Here is a 26695-nt window from a genome sequence, read left to right as displayed (position 1 = left end):
TGTGTGTGTGTGTGTGTCAGAGAAGACTTGCAGCATTGCAGCTGTTCCTCTAACAGCAGTGGTCAGGCTTAACACACCCATCCATCCCAGCCTTCATTCATTCATCTGCCATCCCTCTATTCACACAATCAAAGCTCCAGGGATAGATTGGAGAGAGAGAGACTGTGTGAGAGAGAGAGCATCCACTGCTGCAGAAATGGATAGGGGGAAGGGGCGGAGGAGGAGGAGAGAGATAGAAAAGAGAGAGAATGTGTGCATTAGAGCTGCCAAATAAGAAAAAGGGAGTGCGAAAGCCGTACAGAGGGAGAGAGAGAGGACAGAGCAGAGGAGAGGAAGGTGCTGCTCTCTGATTGCAGCATTCTCTCACATTCACAAGGTGTGTGCTCTATTCCATCTCAATATCTCACACAAACACACACACGCATAGCCTTGGTGCTGCAGAGATACAGAGGCATGCAGTGAGGTCCAGCAGCATCATACAGACAGAGCCCACAATATCAGTGCAGCAGCTATACCATCGGTCAGCAGTGACGATCATAACAACCTGGACCAGGGAGGACAGCATCACAGGTATGACAACAGGCACAGACATCCACCACTCATGTATACACAAACACAAACACAAGTGTTTGTTCAGTAATGGGTATCACTCATAAAGCTGGACTTTCTTGTACTTGCATCAGAAAGACCCATAAATCCTGTTTTCACCTCTCTGTCTCTCTGTCAGGCATCACACTGGGGACCACAGAGTGTGCGGGCCGGCCAGAGGCCATGCGGCTGGTCCATAATGCAGAGAAGCAATCTTTCTCCTTTAAGAAGTGCTCTGCCTTCCAGTTTGTCAAGAGAAAGGTGAGTGTAAGTGTATGTGTGCAGTAGTTGCAGAACTTATATATGGGTAATAAGTTGGAATGTAATGTGTGTAGTTTCAATGTTTACAATACTTTCTCCTACGCTAGCTTAATATGCAGGAACAACTATAAGTAAGCCATGCAGAGGTTGATTCCCCTGAAATGTGGTACACTGTGGCTCTGTGGCATTTTCAAAACATTCTGTCCAATTCAAGATAACAATATTGGCTTAACCAGTAGTGTGAGTTTGGCGTAAGACTATCTGATTGTTTGACCAATGAAAGAGCCGGGAGTGTTTAGGAACGGGTCATTATTTTTGGAAATTAGCTTTGCTTATGCAAGTCATGATAATTCATTTGAGATGCTGAAATCGTAAATAATTGTATGAGTTGGCTTGTTCAATAACATGCAATGTATAGTGATAAATCTTAAACCTGACCATAGAGTCTAACCCCTTACCCAACCCTAAACCTAACCATGATTTTAATAGGAAAATAAACTTTGTGTGCCACAGAAGAAAATATCAGGGTTTGGAATGAGACGAGTGAAGCGTATTACAGACTATTGATCATTTGGAATCTGTTAACAAATTTGTTCACTGATATTTCCTTTCTTACAATAAAGTGTTGTAGGGTAAAGAAAAGTTGACACCTGTATTGTATCAATTTTCAACTCTACTTGTTGATTGGTTGGTCTCTATGGAAATAAAAGTCATATAATATCTTATGATTTGGATACGTGAAACTATGTTGGCTGGATCCCATCCCCTCTTCTTCTTTTTGTTCTGTATCATTTCCTATCATCTCTCCATTGTCCTTTTAATACAAGTGGCAAAAGCCCAGAAATAATATGAAGAATGAAAACTGCTATTTGGTTTTTATTTTGTGACTATAACATGGCAGTTTCAATATATTTGTTTTGGTTATTTGCGACAGTGTGTAATTTGGGATTGAGTCCAGAATCCTACTTATACAAGCACACAAACACACACGAGCTTAGCAGATGGGGGTGTCAGGGAGTGACTCAGTGAGAAGGTTTGGTTGGATTATTATGTATTTATGTGTGACTATGCCCTGAAGAGAGAGAGAGAGAGAGAGAGAGAGAGAGAGAGAGAGAGAGATAGAGGAGAGAGTGAAGAAAATTTGAAAGAATATTCTGGAGTTCTAGCATTGAGTTTAGTCGTGGATCGGCTTGTAATTTTCTCTTGCTGTGTGTGTAGCGTTAACATAACACAACTGCAGTCAGTGTATATTTAGTCTTGTGGATTTGATAACTCGCACTCTGGCTTTGCAATGAGCAGCACAATGTTGTTTTTCCTCAGGAGACTATGGTTTTGTGGAATTGTTGCTGAGTCATCAGTGTTTGGTTTGGCGTATGTCTATGTTTGAGTGTTGGTTGAGTTGCCATCGACTCCGTCTTTGATTCCAGTAAATAATGATTCATTTCTAACTGCCTGACAATATAGTTCATAACAATAACATGCATACACTTGCATGGCTGGTGAAAGATAAAAAACTGCATGTGTCAGAAGAGAAGAGATTATTGGCCATGCAATGTAATTGTTTATGTATGTAGGACATGGATAAGTATTTTACTAATTTCAGGAATGTTTTTGAGTCATTTTTCCTCTTCTTTCTTAAAAATAAAAATAAAAATACAAATTACAAAAAAACGTTTTATTTATTTATTTTTTTTCCCCGGATGACCCCATGCCCAGTCTCTTTTAGTCATTCACTGGTGACTTTTGGAACACCTTTCGGATTCATTGTTTTGCTTTTAATGAATGTCAGGAGGATTTGCCCTGGCATGCTGGTTTTATTTAATCTGCCTGTACTGGAGAAAATGCACAAATAAATAATTCACAGTACTGTCTAGGTCAGTGGTTCCCAACCCTGTTCCTGGAGGCCACTGGAGGATTCTTGAAAAACACAATTGACTTTATGGCATTTGGCAAATGGTTTTTCACAAGAGCCTTTTGAGGAAATGCATGGCAAAATACTGAAACCAATAGGAAAGAAAATCACAAAAGAAGTTCTAGTTTCATCTAGACAGTAATTAGATTAAATGTAGAGCAAATATAGACTTTTCTATAAAGGAATGCTCCAGGTTCAATACAAGTTAAGTTTAATTGAGGCATTTGTGGCATATGTTGATTACCACAAAAGAAAATGTAAACTTATCCCTCTTTTATTTAAAAAAGCAAAAACCACAGTAACAGTAAGGCACTTACAATGAGTTAAATGGGGCTATTTTATAAACGTTCAAATACACAGTTTTAAAATTGTTGCAACAGCACACTTTTAGTGTGATAAAATCGCTTACTGAGATCACAGGGTTTACCGCCGTTGTGTCGTCATAACGACAAAGTTATAATATTGGATACAACTATACACATTAGGATAGTAAGTGATTTAATTACACTAAAATCATGTTATCATATAAAACGTTTACATCTTGTGGATATACTTTTGAAACAGAATGTATTTTAATATTTATGGACTGGCCCACTCACTTCCATTGTAAGTGCCTCACTGTACCCATCATTTATTTTTATAAACTGGGGACGAGACAAGATTATTATTATCCATCCATCCATCTTCAACTGCTTATCCGAAGTCGGGTCGCAGGGGCAGCTGCTCCAGCAGGGGATAATAATAATAAATTATTATTATTATTATTATTTATGTTATTTTTTTTATCCCCTTTTCTCCAAATTTGGAATTCCCACTACTTAGTAGGTCCTCGTGGTGGCGTGGTAACTCACCTCAATCCAGGTGGTGGAGGACAAGTCTTAGTTGCCTCCGCTTCTGAGACAGTAAATCCGTGTGTTGTAAACTTTTTATCCTTCTATAGAGTGGGAAACTCAGAAGGTAAGACCAGGAGACTCGGTTGTATCTTCAAGCAGGATTCTTTATTGAGAAATTCATGCTGTCAGCAGCTGCAGGGACCAACATCTAACTAAGGGAACTTTACATTGTAATTTATACATGCATTTAGAGGGCAGTGCTTAGAGATAGACACAAAGCACCCAGGTGATAACTTTAAAGCATGCAAATGATGTATACAGGCATAGGAAACCCACCCTAGACTCTAGATTGTTACCAGTCCTAATCCAATCAGCATAACTATTCAGATACAGAGATGCTAATCCAATCAGCCTAACTATTTAGACAACTGGGGCTGGGGCTCCAATAGCCATTAAAAGACAGAGGATGAGATTGTCAGTAGTCTGACTAATTTAATTTACAATAGAGAGAACAGAACTGGAAGGAAATCTCTTGCTGGAATACTCTTTCTAACAGCTGATATATTTATCATTTATACCTTAAATGCTAAATGCGGTCTACTCTACTTTCCCAGTTTATATATATGATTGTGTTTAACATTTTATAAATTTGTAATACAACAATTCCCCCTTTGAGAGTTCTAATAACTCTCACAAAATAAAAATTTAGACACTTAAAAGTTCATTCTTGTAACTTGTGATCGTTACAGGCACATAGCACTTGCTCTGTGTTGTGTTTTGTCTGTGATTGCATGCTGACACAGAACAAACATGCAATTAGGGTCCGTGAATTTCTTACGGGTAATAATCTTTTCTGGTTGGAACTGTTATTTTCTCGTGAGGTGCTTGAGTCATTTGTTGAATGAAACACTTGATTGTTACATTGTGACATGTATCCTTGTTGTATAATCCACTGGTATGATGATCAAAGAAGGTACACATGTCACATTTGGAGATAGGGTGTGCCACCCATGGGATTCCTGCTCCTACTGAGGGTGCGTGTGGCATGCAAACGTCCTTTCCTGCAAACAAGGCACTTCTTAACATATTCATCAGCTCTAAGAATATGTTGTTTCTGGAGATGTCCATGATGGTTAGAAATGTGACAATCTTGATCATGTTGATGGATGACTGAAGATTCCGTAAGTGAGTCTCTGTGTTGTGTATTTTTTTTTTTTTTTTTTCTCGTTCTTCTTGTGATACTGGGCTTGGCAGTGGGTCTAGTTGTTTTCTGGAAGTTGTGGCCTCATACACAGGTGAGGAGGTCGATGCCCATGGGTCTCGGGACAGCCATCAAGTGGTATCTGCAAAGAGGGTAGAAAGAAAAACAAAAGACAGTAGAGCAGTATTTGTTCAAACACCAGGGTTGTGTCCTAAAACAAAAGACAGTAGAGCAGTATTTGTTCAAACACCCGGGTTGTGTCCTTTTCTGAGTCTGCTAATGTTGTTCCTTCTTTCCCTATTTCATAATTCCTTTGACACCTAAAGAACAGTGAGGTAAGGATGGACTAGTGGATGGGGAAGGCCTATGAGGGAGTCTTCACCACAGGGTTTGTCCCCCGATGCATATTGCATTCGGTTCTTCCCTGGGCTCCTCACTGGTCTGTGTCCTATCCTATCCCTGTAGGTGGGGGAACAACTTTGCAGTGTGACACATGAGTCCAGGTTTTCTTTCCCTGACACAATACTGCAGCTGCTGTAATCAACATCACTTGATGTGGTCCGTGCCACTTAGGCTCTAATGGCTTATTTCTGAATGTCTTTATCATGACCCATTGACCTGGGATGATTGTGTGTCCACCTTCTGGTGGAGTTTGCCAACACGACTCAACTCTCTCTTTGGCACTCTGTACTGCCTTTGTGAGGTTTTCACAGTAAGCGATCAGGGCATCTGAGGCAATGTGTACATCAGCATTTCTAAGATCAATCACACCTGGCATTTGCATTGGGCGTCCAGTAATAATCTCATGAGGGCTCAGTCCTACTGATCTGTTAGGTGACGCTCTCATACTACACAGTACTGCTGGCAGCTTCTACCCATGGTACTCCTTCCTGATGCATTTTGCTTAGCCTGGTTTTAATTGTTCTGTTACATCGTTCAACCTGTCCTGATGCTTGTGGTCTGTATGGGCAGTGAAGATTCCACTTAATCTTCAACATTCTAGACACTTCCTTGACTACCTGTCCTGTGAAGTGTGTACGTTGATCTGAGTCAATGCAATCTGGTAATCCCCATCTGGGTATGAAATCAGTGACAAGACATTTAGCAGTATGTGCAGCTGTAGCATGCCCTGTTGCATAAGCTTCTACCCATCTAGAGAACTTATCTATTACTACCAAAACGTCAGTTTTTCCCTTACACGGAGGCAATGATATGTAGTCAACTTGCAGGTGACGAAATGGTCCTGGTGGAGCTGGGGTATGTATTGCTGGTGTAGTAGCTGCTGGTACCTCATTATTTTTCTGACATGTAACAGACCTCTTTGCTGTTTCAGTGGCTACATTTCTGAATTTTGGATTCCACCATTGATTAGAGAACCTGTGATTCATTGTTGCTGGACCACTGTGACCCAAATTGTGTATTTGTTGAGCCAAATATGGCAGCAGTGATTCGGGAGCAACATACTTTCCCCTTTGGTCCAGCAGCCAGATGAATCCACTGTGGCTCCTTTGTCTAACCATGTCCATGCTTCATACAGAGGAACGTCTTTGTACAGATCAATTATTGATTCAGGAGGCAGAATTGTCTTCTGTGCTATACTACCTGAACACACTTGTACAGTTGCATAGGAACAAGCTTGTTTAGCTGCTACATCAGCAAGAGCATTGCCTTTAGCTTCCATTGTATTAGTGGTGAGATGTGCTTTCACTTTGATTACTGCCAATTTCTTTGGAAGTTTCATGGCAAACATTAGATCTTTCACTAATCCAGCATGCTTAATGGGGATCCAGCAGAAGTTAGAAACTGTCTGGTTTGCCAAATGATACCAAAATCATGAATGACCCCAAAAGCATACCTGGAATCTGTGTAGATATTTGCAACTGATCCTGAAGCTAGTGTGCATGCTCTTGTTAAGGCTACTAGTTCTGCAGCTTGTGCTGAAAAATGATCTGGAAGACGACCTGAAGCAACCACTTCAGTGGTGGACGTTACTGCATAACCTGCTCGTCTGTTACCTTCAATTACTTGAGTTGACCCATCAACAAACAACTCAAATTCTGAATTCTCTATGGGAGTTTCTTTTACTTCACTCGTAGATGTATATGTAAGCGTAACACAATCAAGTGTCATTTCGCCTTCATCCTCTAACAAAACTTCAGTCATTGCAGACATCATACATGAGGATGGGTTCGTGACTGGTGCACGCTGTAGAACTATACTCGGGGCTGTGAGAGTTGCTAACCAATTTCCCCAACGAGAGGAAGTGACAGAAGTGACTTTTGCTTGATTCATTAGTGCGGACACTGCGTGAGGGCATCTTACGTTTACAGTCTGTCCTAACACCATTCCTGATGAAGCCTGAAGCGCTAGATGAACTGCCTGTACTGCTCTGAGGCATGGGCCCATACCTTGAGCGAATATGTCAAGTTTACCAGAATAGTAATGAATTGGGCGTAAACTGCCCCCATGATCTTGCATTAAACATGCAGTCATGAAGCTTAAATGTTCATGGACATAAAGAACAAAGGGTCTATCAGTTTGTGCAATTCCCAATGCTGGTGCTTGACATAGTGCTCTCTTCAAATCATTGAACGCTTTGAGGTGAAGTTCTTCCATACAAACAGTATCTGAATCTTTACCATGGCCTTTTAACAAGTCATAGAGAGGCTGAGCAATCGAGGCATATTCTTCAATCCACGGTCTACAGTAACCTGCTGTTCCTAAAAATGAGCGGAGTGTTTTAATGGTAGTAGGCGGAGGTATGGATTTGACTGAAGCCGCTCGATCCTGTGTGATGGATCTATTTCCTGCACCAATTGTTTGACCCAGAAATATGACTTGCTTTTTAGCAATTTGAGCTTTGTGAAAACTGCATTTGTGTCCTTTTTTATGCAAATAGTCCAACAATGCTGCCAATTCAGTTTGATGTACCTCGTGATCTGTTGAGGCAATCAAAATATCATCGACATATTGGATCATAGTGGACTGTTTTACCGGACATTCTGGGTCACACAAATCACGTCTGACAGCCTGATGGTATATAGTTGGGGAGTTTTGAAATCCCTGTGGAAAACATGTCCACTGGTATTGTTCATAGTCAACTGTAAACGCTAACCATGGCTGGCTGTCAGAGTGCAACGGTACAGAAAAGAATCCATTAGACATATCAATTACTGAAAAAATCTTACACTCCAATGGCAAGCCATTACAAATTGTAGAAGGATCTGCCACTAGAGGGGTGATTTTATCAATATGTTTATTGGCTACTCTGTAGTCTATTGTAAGTTTCCATGTTGCATTGGACTTCTTGATAGGCCATATGGGTCAATTACATGGACTGTTGGTTTTAACTAGCACTCATTGCGTCAGCAACTTTTCCACAATAGGTTTGATCCCCTGTATAGCTTCCTTATTGATTGGATATTGTTTGGTGACCGGAGGTGGAGTTCCTGTCAATTTGACTGGTTCTACACCTGTCAACAAACCACAATCATCCTTGTCTTTAGCCCAAATTGGATGATTCTGTAAGAAAGCATACTCTGGAAGGATTGCATTATTGGTAGAAACTTGTGCTGAGCAAATTTTAATGCTAGCAGATTCTGAGGACATGTCTAAAGTTAGATGTACTTGTCTCAGGAGATCCATGCCTAAAATTGCACCTGTATTTAATGGAGCACATAGCAGTTTTGTAGTCAGAGTTTTCGGGCCAAATTGTACCTCTATGGGCGGGGTTTCATACAAAACAGAATCTTCACCTATTACGCCAGTTAAAGAAAGTTTGGTTTTCTTGTACGGGATGTCTAAACTTTTAGCCAATTTTGTAGGAATTACTGTAATTTCTGCACCTGTATCAAGCAAAAAATCAATCTCTTTCTCTCGTATGCTACCTTTCACAAAAATGTGTTTGTCATTATGATGGATTACAGGGGAAAGGTAGCTACTCACAGCCCCAACAATTAGTTTTTTTTCCTGGTCTTGTTGTGCTCTTAGAAGAGCCTGAACGAGCTGTCCTAAAGTTTCAGTGGACACTTGCTGAACTGCTTCAGGGTTGTAAGCAGGCGGGGGAGGAGCAGAATTATGCATAGCATTTCTATTTGCATCTTGTAACTTCTTCCTACACTCTTTCTCCCAATGTCCTAATTTTCCACAGTAGTGGCATTTGCCTTCTTCTGTTTTTTTGTTTTTCTGTGCTAAATGTAGCTGCTGCTGCTACTCTCACTTTGGCTTTAACATCAGCATCTCTTTCCCATGTAGCCAACCTGTCTAGGTTACTTCTAAGAGTTCTGTTAGACCAAGTGAGATCTAGGAATGGCAAGGCTCTTCTGTACTCAGCTAAAAGGCCATCTGACCAGATGCGGACTAGGGGTCCCTTGTCATCTAACACACTTTCAGAATTATCAACAATTCCACTGTAAGTTACAGCTGACTGACAAAACCTTTCAGTGTATTCACTCACAGTTTCTTCTTTCTTTTGTACACAGCTAGTGATTCTTGACCAGTCTATTTTGGGTCCCATGATATTCTTTAGAATTTTCAAAACACCTTCTCTTATATCGCTTCTACTGGCATGCTGTAGTTCAGAAGTCACTGCAGATTCAAAACTGTTGAATTCAGATTCAGTCAAAATTTCTTCTTCTAAATTCAGAAAACTGTGTGCGTGCTGAGGGTAAGCTCTGGGATAGTCTCTCTATATCTTTAGGTCCAAGCGCTTTTGTGACTGTTTGTATTTGGACAACAGAAGAGTTGGTAGAAACACTTTCAGTTCCCTCAATTCCCTGAGATCGTCTCCTAGCACCACACACATTGACTGAATTTACAGGCACAGCAGTTACGGATTGGAGAGCTACATCTGTTTCAAAGAAATTTTGTAAGTCAGGGAAAATGTTATCCGGCTGATTAACTTCTTCTACAACAGTTTTTTCTGCAGCTTTGTTGTGGTTCAATTTCTTGGTTAAAGAGGATACTCTAGCACGGAGCTCTTTGTTCTCTTTCTCTAGCTCTGAGTTATGCTTAGACTGTTGTGTAGCAAGTGCTAAACAAAATTCTCTGTGGCAGCAGATAATGCCTTTCACATTGTTCTTGCGTAATACTTGCTCCTAGTACCTTTTACACTCATCTACTGACCAAGTCTTGTCTGGATGAATCTCATATTTCTTAGTTAGTTCTTGTCTAACATTCTCAGTGACAATTAGGTTCAGTTGTTCTCCTAACAGTGTTTTGAATTCCTATCTGACCACAAAGGAGTCGCAAGACCACCTTTTTCAGTTGTGGGGATTAGTCTAGCACTTTTCTTAAACATTTTGTGGATTTTCTTTGTTCTGTTATCACACAAACAAACACTAAAACATCTCTGATCAACAGAGGGTACACTTGTTAACACAGTTCAACTATTGTTAACCTTCTTTGACCCAAGCAAAGGATAACACAAATTACTAGCACTTTATGCTAATCTTCTCTGTCTAAAAACAGAGGGTAACAAATATTCTTCTCTGCAGATACAGAGGATAAACAAAATATTAGCCTTTTATGCTAATCTTCCCTGCCTGAAAACAACAGAGGGTAACCAATATTAACACGTAATGCTAATCTTCTCTAAAAAGACAATTTTAGAGGATAACTTAGTTAACCAAACCTACAGCTGTCTGTTAACCCTTCTCTGACGGCGCAGAGGATTTGTACTGGTCTTAAAGGTTCTTTTGGATAGAGTAGCACTCACCAAACTTTGGTTGTAAGATCGATTCAGGCTAGAATGCAGTCAGATCTTTGTTGAGCTTGAAGTTTCAATCTGGATTCAGGTGAGTAGCTCTATCCGGGTCACGGCACCAAAACTGTTGTAAACTTTTTATCCTTCTAGAGAGTGGGAAACTCAGAAGGTAAGACCAGGAGACTCGGTTGTATCTTCAAGCAGGATTCTTTATTGAGAAATTTGTGCTGTCAGCAGCTGCAGGGACCAACATCTAACTAAGGGAACTTTACATTGTAATTTATACATGCATTTAGAGGGCAGTGCTTAGAGATAGACACAAAGCACCCAGGTGATAACTTTAAAGCATGCAAATGATGTATACAGGCATAGGAAACCCACCCTAGACTCTAGATTGTTACCAGTCCTAATCCAATCAGCATAACTATTCAGATACAGAGATGCTAATCCAATCAGCCTAACTATTTAGACAACTGGGGCTGGGGCTCCAATAGCCATTAAAAGACAGAGGATGAGATTGTCAGTAGTCTGACTGATTTAATTTACAATAGAGAGAACAGAACTGGAAGGAAATCTCTTGCTGGAATACGCTTTCTAACAGCTGATATATTTATCATTTATACCTTAAATGCTAAATGCAGTCTACTCTACTTTCCAAGTTTATATATATGATTGTGTTTAACATTTTATAAATTTGTAATACAACACGTGCATCTTATCACGTGGCTCATTGTGCATTACACAGCGGAAATTCACAGCATGTGGAGGCTCATGCTATTCTCCGCGATCCATGCACGACTTACCACGCACCCTATTGAGAACGAGAACCACTAAATCGCGACCATTAGGAGGTTACCCTATGTGACTCAATCCTCCCTAGCAACTGGGCCAATTTGTTTGCTTAGGAGACCTGGCTGGAGTCACTTAGCATGCCCTGGATTTGAACTTGCGACTCAAGGGGTGGTAGTCAGCGTCAATACTCGCTAAGCTACCCAGGACCCCGAGTCAAGATAATTTTTTATAATTCATATTATGCCACAAATGTGGTCATTTGAGCTTAACTTAACCATCTGGAGAACAAAAATTACTTTTTCCTTTTCTGCTTCAGGTCAGGCCGTTGTAATTTCACATGTGTCCTCTAGAGTTCCAGAAGAGATCTCAACAATGACACAAACTGTGCTCAGATTAGTCAACATACCGAAGTCTGCTTTCAAAAGTCATACAAACCTCAAAATAAACAATTTTTATAAAATACTTCCAAGAAAGAAAAAAATAATAATCATTTTATTAATTTATTATACAAATATTTTTAGCACTATATATTTGATTACTGTATGTTAACAATGCCTCATTATTCTAGTTTTATTTCTATAAAAGTGCAAGCTCTGAGCAATAAAACTTTTCTCTGGTATTCAATGTCCACATCTAACACACTTATCCTATTGTTGCTAATACAACATGACATGTTACAATGGATTCATCAAATCTTTATTTATTGTATTATTTATAATGTATTGACACAAAAACTGTTATGTGTATGTGCCTTCAGGTTCGCAGATGGATGCGAAATCCAAAGGTGAACGTGGAGAAGGCCCAGACTAAAGGTTACCTGTCACCATGTCCAAAATGTCAAGAAGGGCAGAATCTGTGGTACACACACATCCCTGCACCGTACGGCTACTGTCATTACAGTCCTGGAGGATACTATCTCCCTCACCCCCCTAGCCCTCTCTGTCAGCCCAGTGCCCCATGCACACCCTGCCAGTCAGACAAGAACAAGACATGCAAGGTCAGGAAACTATTTGTCCTTGGTTTCTATGTGTTTCAGCTTTTCTGATATCAGATAATTTTTTATTAATCCATCAATCCATCAATCCATCCATACATCCATCCTTCAAGACAGGGATCATAGGAACAATCTGAAAAATGTAAGGTACCCTTTATGAATCTGTATGAATATTAAGTATAATAGCGTTGCTGAAAGGTACAGTATGTAAATGGCAACTAGCCATATTTGTTTGATTCATGTTTAAAAGTGTGTGTGTGGGTGCACCCCATCCCCCCAGTTATAGCCTAATGATTTTATGTCCCTGCTTCAAGTCCTACTATACAAAAAGACTCTTGATGTAATATTTTCCTGTTTTGCTTGTTTATGCTGATCCCATATGGCGCAAAGCTTTTAATCCCAGCGTGCCGTAGAGACTCATAAGAGGCTGAGCATGTTGTCTTTTCATTTAGCAATGCTAAACAGCATCTCACGACTGGCCTAGGTTAGCTGCATTGAGCTCTCTCTTTTTCTCTCTCTCACTATCTTTCTCTGACTCTTACCCACAATTGCTCCTCACATTGTCTGATTGGCTCTCAGGGAAAGTGAGTATTAGAGAGATGACACAGAGCTCAGAGGGAGTCTGTGTCACAATCATTCCTCAGAGGAAGAGGAAGAAATCTCTGCTATGCAGCCTAAATATTGTCACAGTTAAGTCCCATGAAATATACAATAAGTGTGAACACATTTTAATCATAGGATATTCATGACTTGTACATTCTTATAATTCTTACTGAGAAATGCATATTTTATGTTGCTTTAATTTGCAGTAACTCTAACTTCATTTGTTAAATCAACCTCTTCAACTCTGGAGCATTTTTGGGCTGCTGCCTGCAAATTTTCACACAAATTTAAAAGCTCACCATTCACATAGACTGATGACTAATTGTCAAAAATTTGTCTCTGTTTTTTATTTTTCTTGTTTTCTCCTAAATTTGTAAGCATGTAATTCTGGGTTGTTTTTTGTTTGTTTATTTTTTTGCTCTATCTCCCTCCAAAACGCCTTAGTTTATTCCACTAGATGACAGCAAGTACTAAAATCACCTTCCATCACAATATGCAGATCTGAAATTTAGGTGGCACTCTAATGCATTTTATCCCTCACAGATGTGCTCATCCATATATAATCTGTTTAATTTTCAGTTCATGCACCACCCCCATTGTTTCATTGAGTATCTCGGCCTCAGAGTGGACTATAAGCTTATTCTAGGTTTTATTAGAAAGCTTTTACAATTATATATTTTTACCATCAATTGTTGATAATATATATTTCCAATGATTTGTTTAGCCTCCTTTTCCTGCTGTACTGCATATTTTGTTCTGGACATCTAAGATATAACATTGGATTATTTACACAAGAAAGCTCACTGACAAGTAAAAATGGCTCATTTTGTATAAAACAGCTTACAGTAAGAGCAGGTATCAAGTTTGTAGCTATTTGTGGCTTACAGCAGCAATGATTGCTGCATAAATGAGACATATGTATTTGATGTCTTACAGAAATCCTATTTCACTTTATGATTCATTTGGAAATCAATTGAACTGCGGTATCATAAAAACAGTGCTGTCACATTCCTGTGAATGAGAGCTTTCAATTGATATGTGCTATTTGAAAGACTTTTATATTCATATTAATATTAATATATCACATTACCACTAGGTGGCTCTTATTTGCGATGTGGATGTTGTAAACATTATTCCTGGTATATCCCGCCTTTTGGACCCAAGTTGAAAAGAATGTAATACACAGTAAATGTTTTTCATCTGTATCGTTACACACTAAACGAAAATGTGTCATCGCTACATTTTCTGTCCAGTTGCTGTCCTGAATGTGATGTTATGCAACGTATATCAGTGAAAGAATGATGAGAATCACAGGAGCAGCAACTATAAATGACTGAATTCATTCAGCATCCTAAGCCATATCTGATTCAGCTCACTCTCACCGCCTGCCTTCATCATTACTGTCGGATTGAATCTTTCTCTGAGCAATCATCCTAAATTACTTTTAATACTTCCTGCTAAAGTTACAGCTGTAACAGAAACTAGAGTAAATGATAACAGAATTTTCATTTGACTCAAAAGAAGCAATATGATAGTGTTTTACAGTAAAAATTGCCTGGAAGGATTTTTATTTCACACCTTGTGAAAATATGGAGAGCAGTGAGGCTCCTTGCTCTGCGTAAGGGTTAGTGTGCTCGTTTGTGTTTGTGTGTGTTCATGGAGTTAATGTGATAGAAAGATGCAAGGAGTGGGGGGTTGTGCCGATGACTCATCGCTCAGAGGTCTGCGGTCTCACACAAACATACACATGCAGTGCAAGTTTTTTAGTGCCAGATTTCACCGGGTTGAACTGAACATAAATTTGATTGACCGCATTGCTCTCAGCATCAGGTTGAATGGTGCTGTGGCCTGTAATGATATCTTCTGTGATTTGTGTAAAGTCCCAACAAAATAATTATTGTATATAAAAAAGACTTTTGGCTGTTATGATGACAATATAACATCTGATTGGTTATAATGAGAGTCCACTGATTGAACTTGGTCATATGCAAAATCAAATTTTCTTTTCAGATAAGAACCTGATGTACTATGAAAGGCCTACTGCATCTTTCTCAGAACTCTAAGCCGTAAAAAAAAAACACTTCTGTTCTGTAACTTTCTGATGGCATACAGATAAATACAGCCTGATCTCATGAATTACATGGTTTCTTACAAGTATTGCGGCAGTTCCACTGAGTGGCGCTAATAGCAAGTAAAATTTCCTCCTGAAAAGATTATATTTGAAATCATCAAAACCAACCTCTCTACCTAAAACCTTATACCTAACCTATAGTGTCATATAAAGCAAATATGAGAAAAAACGAGCAATTGTGCAATTATCACATCAATTTATGGTACTTCTATGACAGTTGGACCCACAAGCCGACTTGTGTGCACTTCAGGACTCGTACCCCAGTCCTTTGCATCGCAAGTGCAACACTCAGTTGAGCTACGATGCAATTTGATCACACTCGAACAAGCTTCTGAATGTAGTTACTTATGCAATGCAAATGTTAAAATGTACAACCTTACAAGTCATGTGCTATTGTAAAACTGTTTAGATTTCATAAGATAGGATTGTGTAAGGAACAGTGTGAAAAGTTAGTGTTTATGACAAATAATCTGCCGTTTTACTTGTGATTGGTGTGAGAGGGAATATGGTAAATGGTCTGCACTTATATAGCACATTTTTAACCTTAGCGGTATTCAAAGCGCTTTACACTGCATCTCATTCACCCATTCACACACACATTCATACACCAATGACAGCAGAGCTGCCATGCAAGGCGCTAGCCTGCCATTGGGAGCAACTTGGGTTCAATGTCTTGCCCAAGGACGCTCCAGCACATGGAGTCGTGTGGTACGGGAATCGAACCACCAACCCTGCGATTAGTGGACAACCCACTCTACCACAGCCGCCCCTAATAAAGTTGTTGTTTTAGCACCTCTAGTGTTAATTTCACCAGGAAACTTCTGCAATACATACAATGAGCCATGTAAAAATCATTTAGCAAAAAAGTAGGTATAGTAACCTATTTCTATGAGATCAGGTTGGCATTTCAGCAAACTGAGACAGTATTGCGGTACAATCTGTTACAATGTAATGCAGGCTTTGTAAAGAGGCTGTTATTAAAGGATGGGGCAGGCAGTTAAAAACTATATTGAACCCTACAGAACTCTCTGCAACTTATTGCACTTGTTGTTTACATTGAAGTTCTAATGGCTCACCAGAGATGTGCTCAGATTTGCTGATGTGCTCAAATTCTTCCAAGTCCAAATAATCTGAGCTATGCAATCCACATTAAAGTTATAGATCTCACTTTATGTTAACTATCGTCTCATTTGTTTCTATTTGCATTCCCCCTAATTAATTTCAGGGTAAATGTCTGAGACAAAGTTGATACTCAAATAAACAGAATTTAGAACTCTTTTAAGTCTTCTGAGCCATGAAAGGACAACTTTTGAGCTACAAAATGCTCCTATGGTCAACAGTGCAAGCACAACCACAAAACACACCAACCACCATTCCCTGTCCACAATCCAGTGCATGTGTCATTAGTTCCAGTAAACTCAAAGCTGTTTTTGATGTCAACCACTGGAATTCCAGAGCTTTGACTCCTCGCTTAAACAAACAGATCAAGCAACAATTTTCCTCAAGCTGCTGAGCTGTTGTGGACTTTGCGTTTATTAGCACTCGTTTCAAGTTCAAAACAACAAGACAGCATATTCATTGTATAATTCAGTAGGATTATACAATCATGGCTTCTGGACCATCTTATCAGACCATCATCAGGCTACCCGTGGACCAATTAGTAATGTAATTGTCTATATCTGTTTGTTCATGCTACAGCCTCTGGCACTGAAGCCCTTTGTCCCCTATGAATCTCTGGTTAGGTTTAATGAGGCTAATGGTTACTAGGTTCTGTGGAAAACACACACACCTACCATCTAGCCACACAGAAGTGCTGTCACTAGAGCCCTTAAAATGACAATAGCACTGCGCTGGTCCAAGTGATTCTTTATCTCTGTATTGGGCCCCGAGACTTTCGGTGGCCGACAACTGTTTTGTTCTCTGGTACTGTGCCAGTCGAGTGTGGATCTGAGCCAAATTCCCTCTTACCTTCCAAGCGTGGGCCAGCAGTGTCAGCTGGGTAGAAGTTATTTGAAGAAAGTTTTTGACCTTCACCTAATTTATATATTTACTGCTATCGTGGTGAAGGAGGAACAGTATTATATTTAGAGAGAGGTTTCTACTGGTGTATAAAAGCCCTGAATCATTGTGTAATAATTTCCTGCTACAAAGCCAACACAGGGATAACAGAATTTAGTATGTGTGTATGTGTGTGTCCAGATTGTTCTTAGGAAAGGATGTCCTCAAAAGTAAAAGTGATTCATAAGTAAATATGTTTTTTCACACAAAGATCTTGTTTACACACATTTTGTTTATGTCTTGTGGCTATACTTTTGAAACAATGAGTATTTTAACATAAAAGAATTGGCCCCATTCACTTCTATCGTAAGTGCCTCACTGGCATCGGTCGTTTTCCAAGTGGCATTTCTTGCCCTTGAAGGGCATTTTAAGAAGTGGATGCCACTCGAAGGGTCATTCCATTCAAAAGAAAGCTATTTTTTTCACAAAGGGCCCTGTCACAAGACTTTTAGTGATAGCTACATTTAAACTGTAATGTCATGCTCCCTTTTGAGTGCCTACATCAAGAACTCTGTCCTTCATAGTCAGTAGGGCACAGGTATAATACATTTATTTTAAGAAATTATACATTTTCTGCAACTTAAATATGTTTTATGTCCATTACATATATGAAAAAAGTATATATTCTTTTGAGAAATTCTAATATTATTAAGGTATGTTGCGTAAAAGCCTTTCATTTGCTATGAATGGGGCATTCACACACTTAAGTGCTCAAAATATTTAGCTTTTAAGAAGACAAATAAAGCATAATTGATGCATAACATGTCAATGAATTTTTTCTTTTACAATAATCAGCATGAATATTGCTTAATGTTTATTACTTTTTAGATTCAAATGGATATAAATGCATAAGGAAAAGTTGATGTTTTATGTGACTTGTCACCAGGTCATAAATTGACATGCATTGTTGCCCCACAAATGTTTACTTGGGGCAGAAATGTCACAGAAATGTACAAAAAGGCTCCCAAAATTCAAAATGTGGGAGCAATAAATAAATAACTAAGCCCGTAATAAATTATTTTTGTTTTTGTTTGTATCATCTAATACAAAATGAGTTTATGATTATTTAATTTATAGGTGTATAGATAATCTAATGTATTTTAAAAAATTTATTTAAAGTATAAAAGGATGACAACCAATGTTATTATGGGTTAGAAAAAAAATATACCCCTGAAAATGAATTCCAGTGGGCAAATATTACCACTTAATGAAAAGTTAATTTCTGACACTACTGGTCGCCATTTATCTTAAGTTTTTAACTATTTTAATGACCTTTTTGCCATCATTAGTTACTCATTTTAAATGGTCCTGTTGTGTGTCAAATAATTTTACAATACAAATAGTAAAAAGTACAAATATCCTATGTATCCTCTTCATCTAAATATTTATAAAGAACTGCATGCATAATAATATTAAAATAATAATCAACGTGCTGTTTAAATTCGCTTTTGTTGGAGTACCAGTGGACGTGTCAACTTCCCAAATTACTGCGAGTCAGCTTGTGATACAAAAGTGTCATAAAAGCACCACAAAATTATGTTGTTGCTTTAGCAATTGCATTTGCTTTGTATTGACTAAATCTCTGCCTGGAAAATACAGTCTGGAAGATTTCAATACAATGGCTGTGTCAATTCAAGTCAAGTGTTTTTTATTGTCGTTCAACCATATACAGTTAGTACAGTACACAGCGAAATGAGACAACGTTCCACCAGGACCATGGTGCTACAACAACATAGGACAAACACAGAACCACATGAGACTACACAGACTAAATAACATTTCTACATAAAGTGCACGTGCAAACGTGTGCAAAAATTTATGGGACAGTACAATAAATTACTAAAAGGAACAGGACAATAGACACAGGAAGAGACAGTGCAGCGCCGACCAGTACACATTTGTAATCTGAGTAGTGCAAAAAGATGACACTTTCTAAAAATGCCAAATGTAAACATAGCATACTATGAGATAGTGTTCTATGCACATAGCAGTTATTGAGGTAGCAGCCAGTTATAAAGTGACAAAATTAAAGTGCAACTCAGGACATGTGTGTGTGTGTCAGTCCAGTCTCTGAGTATTGAGGAGTCTGATGGCTTGGGGGAAGAATCTGTTACACAGTCTGGCCGTGAGGGCCCGAATGCTTCAGTACCTCTTGCCAGACAGCAGGAGGGTGAAGAGTTTGTGTGAGGTGTGTGTGGGGTCATCCACAATGCTGGTTGCTTTGCAGATGCAGTGTTTTGTGTAAATGTCTTTGATGGAAGGAAGAGAGACCCCGATGATCTTCTCAGCTGTCCTCATATCCTATGCAGGGCTTTGCGGTCCCAAACCAAGCAGTGCTCAGCTGCTCAGGATGCTTTTAATAGTCCCTCTATAGAATGTAGTGAGGAAGGGGGGTGGGAGATGTGCTTTTCTCAGACTTCGAAGAAAGTAGAGATGCTGCTGGGCTTTCTTTTTAATAGAGCTGGTGTTGAGGAACCAGGTGAGGTTCTCAGCCAGGTGAACACCAAGGAATTTGGTGCTCTTGACGAACTCCACAGAGGAGCCGTCGATGTTCAATGGAGAGTAGTGCTGCAGTGCTGCAAAACCTGGCAAGAGAAATGCTATCTTACACAATCTTAGAAGGAGAAAAGAAAAGGGAGGAAGGGAGAGCAGAGTTGCTGATTTGCAGTTTTTTTATCTTAACATTTTCCTGTAAGTGCACTTATAATCATCAGCTTTTGATGTTGAAATATTTGGGACAGGCTGAGTGAGTGTGCACAAGACTAGGTCCTGAGAAGGGGTAGTTACAGTTCCAAGATCACCTTTCCTTTGAATCTGTGTTACATCCTAGGAATCAGGGGATAAAGAGCAAAGAGTGTGTGTGTGTGTGTGTGTGTGTGTGTGTGTGTGTGTGTGTGTGTGTGTGTGTGTGTGTGTGTGTGTGTGTGTGTGTGTGTGTGTGTGTGTGTGTTTGTCTCTGATTGTTGTGGATTATAGAATAATCTTTAGTCAATGCAGTGACGTGTTTTGACTGACCCTTGAGCTTTTATCAGATGAATTCCATAAACCCGCATACAGCTGTACACACTTCATTTTAATCTGTGTCTTTGATTCAAATTCAGATCTTCTTCTTGCTCTGAACTTTAATCTTTGATCCCTGATACCATCTATTTGTTTCTTAAAGCACTTTATAGTACTGCAGAAACATAAATCTGAGCAGTACAGTACAGTGGAAAGCACTTGACAAAGAGACCTAGCAATAATGATGTAATGTTTCACTCTATTTATAATTTGTGGTTAATTGGTGGTATAATTAGTATGGATTAACACCCAAGTATTAAACTTGTGCACATTTGTGCTATGGACAATGTCCAAGCATTCTGACTTGTAATTTTCATCTGGCAGTGAATTATTAAAGGTTGAAAAAACCCAAAGACTTTCACTAAAGGAGAGACCCAAGTCCTATCTAGGGAGCAGAATATTATAGAGACTTGGAGGTGGGCTCTTTTCACTTGGGCCAGTAAGAGACAACCTGGCAACCACCCAGAACATCCAAGAAACCACAGTAACAAGCTAAAACCAGTCATAAACCTTAAGGCTCGGGTATACTTTTTTTTTTCTGAGTGGGTCGACCGTGTTGCATTTCAGAGTATACTCTTTCGACCGTGAGCAAACATGAACATGTTCGACATATGCCCACTACAACTGCTTTGTGATACTCCTTTATTACAGTCAAAGGTAGGGCATGGTCCGACGATGTGCACAGATGAGGACTGTCAGCGTGTCGAGAAAATCTGGGAGCAATCAGCAATGTGAACAACTGAAGTATACTTTGACATTTAGCTTTCACACAGCAATGCCTAGGCAACCACCCTAGCATTATGGTGGTAATTTTGCACGAACATGCACCACTCACAAAATGTGCTCTTACATTGTTGCCACACAAATGTTTACTTTTGCACTGGTGTAGTGTTGTGGTTCAAGATCTTTGTAGGAAACCAAATGGTTGTAGATTAAAATCTCGCAAACAATGCCATGAACTTTTGTCATTAAGGCCTTGGGCAAGATCCTTAACCTCAGATTGTTCCATTGCGATTGTGCCCTGTGTTACATTTTTAAATAAAATGACTGCCTGCTTATTTATTACTCAAGTTTTAGGCCATTTTGGGAGAATGTCTAACTACTTTTGTGTTTTTCCAACAGGCAAGAAAATGGAAAATGCTCAGTCGTTATCACGGTGATAATAATGTGAAGGAGGCAGAGACAGAGGCACATGTGATCTGCCCCTGGACAATGTCACCACTGCTGGGAAGTCCTGTACTGCTGGAATGTTGCATCTGCAATGGACCCTTCATCACGTATGGGAATGAGGAGGCATGGCAACCCCGTCAACGCACACAGGTCAACACAAAAACACACTCTCATATGCACACAAACAGATAACAACTCTCCAAATACAAAACATTTACATCGGCCCCAAAAAGTATTATGACACTTAAGCTACATTTTCAAATATATGAATGTAATTGCATTAGGTAACTGTATAGCAAACCAAGTGGCATTTATTTTAAAGAAAGGAGGCACAAGCCACTTTTAAAGCTAATCATTTTATAAAAAGAAGTTTGTTACTTTTTTATTTGTAAAGATGTTCTGTTGAAAATTAAGATACAAAGTATTTGGACATTTCCTGGTTGTCAAACTTTGTGGACATAGTCCATAGTTAATCTAAAAAACTACTTGGACACCTGTGTGAACCTGAAAGAAAATGACTTCACACATCCACTTAAATTGACAAGTTTGTTAAAAGTCATTGCAAAAATAGCTGAGAAAAGTCATAATTCTGTGAAAAGCTCAAGCATCATTTGTTTGCATTTGATGCCACTTGGTTTGATATTCTGTACCTAATGCAATGACATTCATTCATTTTAGTACGTCATAAGTGTCCAAATACTTTTTGGGCTGCTCTAGTTTATCAGGTTCACACATTGGTCAGACAAATAAAATGAAAGTAGTGAGGTCTTAAATCTAAGACTCCATAGTACATTTCCAACATACATCCCAGTACACAATAGTTACACACATATCCCTACATTACACAAAAAAGTGAACATCTACACTCTCTTGTACCAACAGATCAGATCCACACACTTAATATACCATACTGAGTGAGGTTCTGACTCAGATCCTGGCACAACAACAGCTCGCCAGTGGCACATGTCACGTAGCCAGCAGACAATTTGAGGAGGTCATGATTACTTCTAATGCCAATGTTCTCAGACAAGCAAAGCCATTTGATACACACTCACCAGTGTCACACATGAACAAAAGGAAATTAACATTCTCTGGTAATAAAAACACAACTGTAATTCTTAACATTTTGTATGCAAGATTTATATATATATATATATACACACACACACACACACACACTATCGGTCCCATTTTAGAATAATAGTAAAGTCATCAAATCTATGAAATAACATAAATGGAACTCTGGGAATTATGTTGTGACTAAACGGAATCCAAAGTAAATCAAAACCGTGTTATATTTTAACATCTTCAAAGTAGTCACCCTTTGCCAAGAATTTACAGACATGTACTCTTGACATTTTCTCAAACAACTTCTTGAGGTATCACCTTGGGATGCCTTTTAAACAGTATTGAAGGAGTTCCCATCTATGTAGGCAGCTTTTCTTAACAATTCAGTCTAAGCCATCCATTTCAAAACATACATTATAAAATTGTAGTTTTATAATGAAATAAATTAATATGGTGGCACAATTATATTTTTGTCTACAAAACTAATTTCAAACATTTAAGCATACGCCTTCAGATCAAAAGATTTTTTAAGATCATGAGAAACATTTCAGGCAAGTGACCCCAAACTTTTGAACGATAGTGTATATAAACACAGTATGTATAAACAAAACTGCAGCAGAAGTGATCACCATATATTTTCGTTGCAAGGGAACAGAGCTGCATATACATTTTTAAAATAGCTGCTTTTGAAAATGACAGAAAATGACTTGATTGGACTCACCATTTTTACACATGTGAATGGGCGACTTCTGTCACAGAGTTTTAGACAAACACTTTCTTTTTACCTACATTAAATGTGAAACTTAATTGCAAAGATGAAAAAAAAAATTGCATTTAAAATCCACATCGCACTGCACACACTCTAATTCAGCACATTCAAATTGTACTGCAGATTTCTACAATGTAATGTACAAGTTTTACATGTGAGAAACTTGTCCTTTTTACTTTTCTCTTCATTCAATTCTAGCTGGGCTTTACTGTAGCCATGTAAAGTTCAAACAGTTCTATCTTAGCTGTTTAAGGAAGATAAAAGAGCTGTGAGACACACAGGGTCTGGTCTCACTTAGTGTAGGTGCACGTGCAAAGATGTTAATGGTATCCCTCACATATTTTAGCATTCTGTTAACCCAGTCTGTAAAGAAGTGGATTTGTGTAATTACTTTCTCTCTTTCTTCACCTCCTTTTTTCTTTCTCTCTCGCTCATCTCACATGGAAAGCTTGTTGCTGTGGGTACAAAACTGTATGCCAGATGTCACATGGTTTCATTTTTGCTAACCATAGATTAAAACAGATGTGACAGTCCATTTGAAATGTATAATTCTGCTGCAATGTGTGTGAGCGCGTGCACATGTGATGCAATAAATTCAATTTTAAATATGTTCAAAATTCTTCCCATGGACTAATTTCTTTAGACAGTAAATCTTAAGTGCATTATTAAAGAAAAATTCTTATATTGTTATAGCCATATTACCAAGTGATGAATTTGTGCCAAAATACCAAGTTTTGACTTGTGTCAAAATACCAACAACAGACATCGGAAGCGTCTCATCCCTTTTTAAAGTTGATAAGCCTAGGTATTTTGATATCCTAACAATGTACAAATTATATGTGATTAGTTGCATATTATTATTTGCATTTAGCAGTGCATGTTCTTTGTGTTGTTACCTACCAGTGGAGTACCCACCACTTCTAATTTATTTTCTATTTGCTTTTGAAAATGTTTCCCTTAATTCTGTTTCCTCATCTCTTTCCCTAACTATTTCAATTTAACACATAATAAAATAAATAAAATCATTTAAATACAACATCATATATTTATCCATTTCAAACTATTCAATGATCTATTCAAAAGATACAGAATATAAATATGTTTTAAAGAAGATTTAAAAATGGCTAACGATAAAGCTAACCTCACATGGAAAGGAAGACTGTTCCATAGATTAAGACCTATCATAGAAAAGGCACGGTCACCCTTAGATCTATAGCGGCAATGAGGAACCCTCAATAGAAGTTGATCAGAAGACCTGAGCGCTCTGATGGGGGAGTAAGGGTGTAGAAGGTCAATGATATATTGGGGTGCAAGACCAGATAGTGCCTTGTTGATAAAAATCTGAATTTTAAAATCAACCCTGAATTTCACAGGAAGCCAGTGTATAGCTGCTAAAACCAGGGAAATATGATCTCTCTTTCTTGACCCTGTTAATAGCCTAGCTGCTGCGTGGATCATAATTTCCAAGTCTTTATGGGAAAGAAAATGTTTTATCTTAGCGATTGATCTCAGGTGGAAAAAGCTACCCTTGACAACAGCACTTTAAACACTCCAATACTCCTCACATGATCTTGTACATTAGACGACAGAGGACATAACTGGGCAACCAGGCCAGGTAAGGAGGGCATGGAGGAACCTAAAATCAGAACTTCGCTTTTGCTTTCATTTAATTGTAAGAAATCGTTTGCCAGCCAATGTTTAATATCTTTGAAGCAATTTAGGGTGTTCTCAGTTCTTGTCTACACTCACTGAGAAATAAAATTGGGAATCATCAGCATAACAGTGATACGATATGCTGTCCTTCTGAAAAATAGAGCTCAGTGGAAACATATACCGTGAAAATAAAAAGGGTCCTAAAATCAGAGGGACACCACACTGTAATTGAGCCGACGTAGAAGAAAATTCCCTAAATTTACAGAGAACGTCCTTTCTTTTAGATAGTAGGAAAGCCACTGGAGAGCCATACCCCGGATGTCAACAATACATTCTAGACGATTGAGGAGAATATTATGGTTGATATTGTGTCAATCGCGGCACTGAGATGTTGTAAAACTAAGACAACAGAAGAACCTGAATTAATGGAGAGAAAAATATCATTAGTATCCTTCACCAATGCAGATTCAGTGCTGTGCAAGCATCTGAAGCCAGACTGAAGTATCTCAAATGTTAAATGTACTTAGTGGTGATGTTAGGAGCTCTAAATGAGTTAGTTCAGAACTAAATGAGGTTTGTTGATTCTCACCATTTTTAAGGTTTGTGTGCTAAGGGTTGAGGTCTCTTGCGTGTCTATGTCAAACAATTGTACGTTTTGCCTTGCCTTGTAAGACATACCTCTCTTCAGAGGCAAATATTTCTGTTAACATCTGTGGAGCGGAGGGGGGCGGGGCCGGTCGGAATATCGCGCGCCCGGTCCCCAATCAGCCTGATGAGGCGCGCGAGGGATAAAGGCGGCCGGTGACGATTGTTCGAGAGAGAGATCGTTAGCGGACATGTCCGTCCTGTGTGTTTGTGTTGTCTTTTAAGTTTTCCATTAAACTATGATTTATATCGTCAAGCCGGTTCTCGCCTCCTCCTTTCCCATCCTTTAACTGTTTTACAACATCATTGAACGTCATTGTAAAAAGTAATTGAAATGGTAAGACTGCGAATTGATAGTTGGTTGAACCAGAAATTAGTAGTTCTCCCATCAATAATTTTTACATTTAGAGAAATTCACATTGACTAAACAAAGGAATGTTTCTGAGGACAATTAAAGACAGTTGTTGAAAAAATTCAAAAATCATGTTGCATGGAACTTGTTCGCTCAATTATTAACAGTGTATTATTAAAACAATACTTATTGTGTTACACTGGTAAACCATACATCTGTTGTTGTTTATGCATCTTGAACATGTCATGCTATTTTACATATCAATCAATCACATTTATTTAGCACGTTTTAAAAACAACACGTGTTAACCAAAGCACTTTACATATATAGTTGTGCCTATGCAGTTCACAGTGATATTCAATTTTCAATCATTTTTGTTTACTTTTGTAGGATAAGCAATTTTGGTACATTGTTGAGTCATGACTTGATGTATAATGTACAAACTAGACCCTGAAGCAAAACCAGTTGAGAACCACTGGTCTAAAGGACCAAAGCCCATTGTGTCCTTAAACTAAGTTAAAAGATACATGCAATACTAAAACAACAAAAGAGTGTTGACCTACATTACTCTTGTCCCCCACAGGCAATGGACCTCTACTACCATGGAGATCCTGAGTCTGATTATTCCTGTCCGTCGGACACCAGTAAGTCATTCTGTGTTTTTCTCAGCAGACTTAATTTCATTCATTCATTGCCTTATTTCAGTACTCTCTGTCTCTTTCTCTTGGTATCTCATTCACTCACTCTTTCTCTATTTTTAAGGATATGTCTCTTATATCCCCACTGCACCTCTCTTCCTGTTTGGGTTGTTTTCATCTCTCTCCCTTTCTCAATTTCTGCGGGTAAAAGCGTAGCCTATAATCTCCTTGAGCCATGTTGGTTCAGAGTAGAAAGTTTAATA

The 26695-nt window shown here is 38.7% G+C and overlaps 1 protein-coding gene and 1 long non-coding RNA gene across 2 annotated transcripts in view; one reads left to right on the top strand and one right to left on the bottom strand.

Moving 5' to 3' along the window:
• Positions 1–318: 318 nt before the first annotated feature.
• Positions 319–26695, top strand: part of LOC127628413 (serine/threonine-protein kinase Sgk1-like) — a 35148-nt gene continuing 8771 nt past the window's right edge. Inside the window, exons 1-5 of the mRNA XM_052105139.1 lie at positions 319–570; positions 728–849; positions 12049–12288; positions 21260–21457; positions 26378–26438. Of these exons, the coding sequence (XP_051961099.1) occupies positions 772–849; positions 12049–12288; positions 21260–21457; positions 26378–26438 (577 nt within the window). The 5' untranslated portion in view covers positions 319–570; positions 728–771. The remainder of the gene's footprint in view (positions 571–727; positions 850–12048; positions 12289–21259; positions 21458–26377; positions 26439–26695) is intronic.
• LOC127628417 (uncharacterized) lies at positions 4793–26502 on the bottom strand. Its single transcript, XR_007968662.1, has 2 exons — positions 26358–26502; positions 4793–4937 (listed from the first exon to the last, which is right to left on the bottom strand). It is a non-coding gene; the product is annotated as an uncharacterized LOC127628417 (long non-coding RNA).

Source organism: Xyrauchen texanus, chromosome 35 (genome assembly GCF_025860055.1).
Source record: "Xyrauchen texanus isolate HMW12.3.18 chromosome 35, RBS_HiC_50CHRs, whole genome shotgun sequence".
Lineage (NCBI taxonomy): Eukaryota > Metazoa > Chordata > Actinopteri > Cypriniformes > Catostomidae > Xyrauchen > Xyrauchen texanus.
The sequence above is the reverse complement of the archived record's forward strand: the minus strand, read 5'-3'. Positions and strand labels throughout refer to the sequence as shown.